The sequence below is a fragment of the Rhinoraja longicauda genome, chromosome 34, assembly GCF_053455715.1.
Source record: "Rhinoraja longicauda isolate Sanriku21f chromosome 34, sRhiLon1.1, whole genome shotgun sequence".
NCBI lineage: Eukaryota > Metazoa > Chordata > Chondrichthyes > Rajiformes > Arhynchobatidae > Rhinoraja > Rhinoraja longicauda.
In genome coordinates, this window is record NC_135986.1 from 3767900 (window position 1) to 3769875 (window position 1976).

The following is a 1976-nucleotide window of genomic DNA, read 5'->3' on the forward strand; positions in this document are numbered from 1 at the left end:
CGATCCCCGCACACTAACTCCATTCCACGCGCACTAGGGACAATTTACACTTATGCCAAGCCAATTAACCTGCATGCCGGCACGTCTTTGGAGTGTGGGAGGAAACCGAAGATCTCGGAGAAAACCCCGCGCGCGGGTCACGGGGAGAACGTACAAACTCCGTGCAGACGGCGCCCGTGGTCGGGACGGAACCCGGGTCTCCGGCGCTGCATTCGCTGTAAGGCGGCAACTCTACCGCCGTGACCGCACTGTGCTCACGATAACGCGAAGCTAGGCGGATTCCGCTCAGAGAGAGACGAGATTACCCAATGCAATTTGCAACCAGACGCACTGGATTGTACAATCACAACCACCAGATCGCATTTCAGTTCAGTCCGAGTCAGTTTAGTTTATTGTCATGTGTACCGAGGTACAGTGAAAAGCTTTTGTTGCGTGCTAACCAGCCAGCAGAAAGATGACACATGATTAAGATCGAGCCGTTTACAGCCTCTTCGGCCCACCGGGTCCGCACCGCCCAGCGATCCCCGCACACTAACACCGTCCTGCACCCACCAGGGACAGTTTTTACATTTACCAAGCCAATTAGCCTACAAACCCGCACGTCTTTGGAGTGTGGGAAGGAATTGCAGATGCCGGTTTACAGCGCAGACACAAAATGCTGGAGTAACTCAGCGGGGTCAGGCAGCATCTCTGGAGAGAAGGAAACGGGGTGACGTTTTGGATCGACACCATGATCCTTCTCTCCAGAGTTGCTGCCTGACCCGCTGAGTTACTCTGGCATTTTGTGTCTTTCGTGATAAGGGAATAAGGTTGAGTGCAAGGTAAAGCCAGCAAAGTCCGATCAAGGATTGTCCGAGGACATCATAGTTAAAGTAAGAAATGCTGCTGCAGGAATAGAGATTTAAGTGTATGGAGGGTTGCCAACTGTCCCGTATTAGCCTGGACATCCCGTATATTGGTCTAAATTGGTTTGTCCCGTATGGGACCACCCTTGTCCTCTATTAGGCCCCGGGGGGCGTTGTAGGCCTGGACACTGTAGGCCTGGACACTGTAGGCCCGGACACTGTGGCCCTGGACACTGTGGGCCCGGACGCTGTAGGCTTGGCTTGGTAAATGTGAAAACTGTCCCTAGTTTGTGTAGGATGGTGTTAATGTGCGGGGATCGCTGGTCAGCGCGGACACGGTGGGCCGAAGGGCCTGTTTCCGCGCTGTATCTCCAAAATTAAAACTAAAACTCAATTAAAAATCGACCATGGTGATTTTTGCCACGTTGAATGGCGGTGCTGGCTTGAAGGGCCGAATGGCACCTGCTTACTACGTCTCTATGTTTCTATGTTTCTATGGTACACGTGACAATGAACGAGATTGAACTGAACAGCCAAGGGGCTCAGATGTTTATACTGCTGTCGATGTTGGTGGGCAGTAGGTAGTGGTAGCTCAGGTCTAGGCCTTGGTTCCGGTTCTCAATCCTTGCCTCGATCTCCTTCAGCTCCTGGGCCAAGTCCTCCATGACCTTCTTAGCTTCTGCTTCGGTGAAATACTCCTCATCGAAACTCCCCAGCAAGATCTGGAAAGAAGGATTGGTTTTGGGTTTACCAGTTCAAAGTTTATTGTCCTGTTTAGAGGGTCTCCGGCCTACCGACCAGCGATCCCCGCACGCCAACGCCACCCTACACACACACTTTGGGCCCGGTGATAGCGATGCCGCCTCACAGCGAATGCAGCGCCGGAGACCCGGGTTCCAACTAGACAATAGACAACAGACACAGGAGGAGGCCATTCGGCCCTTCGAGCCTGTACGCACCGCCATTCAATGTGATCATGGCTGATCATTCTCAATCAGTACCCCGTTCCTGCCTTCTCCCCATACCCCCTGACTCCGCTATCCTTAAGAGCTCTATCCAGCTCTCTCTTGAATGCATTCAGAGAATTGGCCTCCACTGCCTTCTGAGGCAGAGAATTCCACAGATTCACAA

At 52.7% G+C, this 1976-nt stretch overlaps 1 protein-coding gene across 1 annotated transcript in view; it reads right to left on the reverse strand.

The window, feature by feature from the left end:
- Positions 1-389: 389 nt before the first annotated feature.
- The window catches only part of alox12 (arachidonate 12-lipoxygenase), a 26512-nt gene continuing 24925 nt past the window's right edge, over positions 390-1976 (reverse strand). Inside the window, exon 13 of the mRNA XM_078427636.1 lies at positions 390-1567. Coding sequence (XP_078283762.1) covers positions 1388-1567 — 180 coding nt within the window. The 3' untranslated portion in view covers positions 390-1387. The remainder of the gene's footprint in view (positions 1568-1976) is intronic.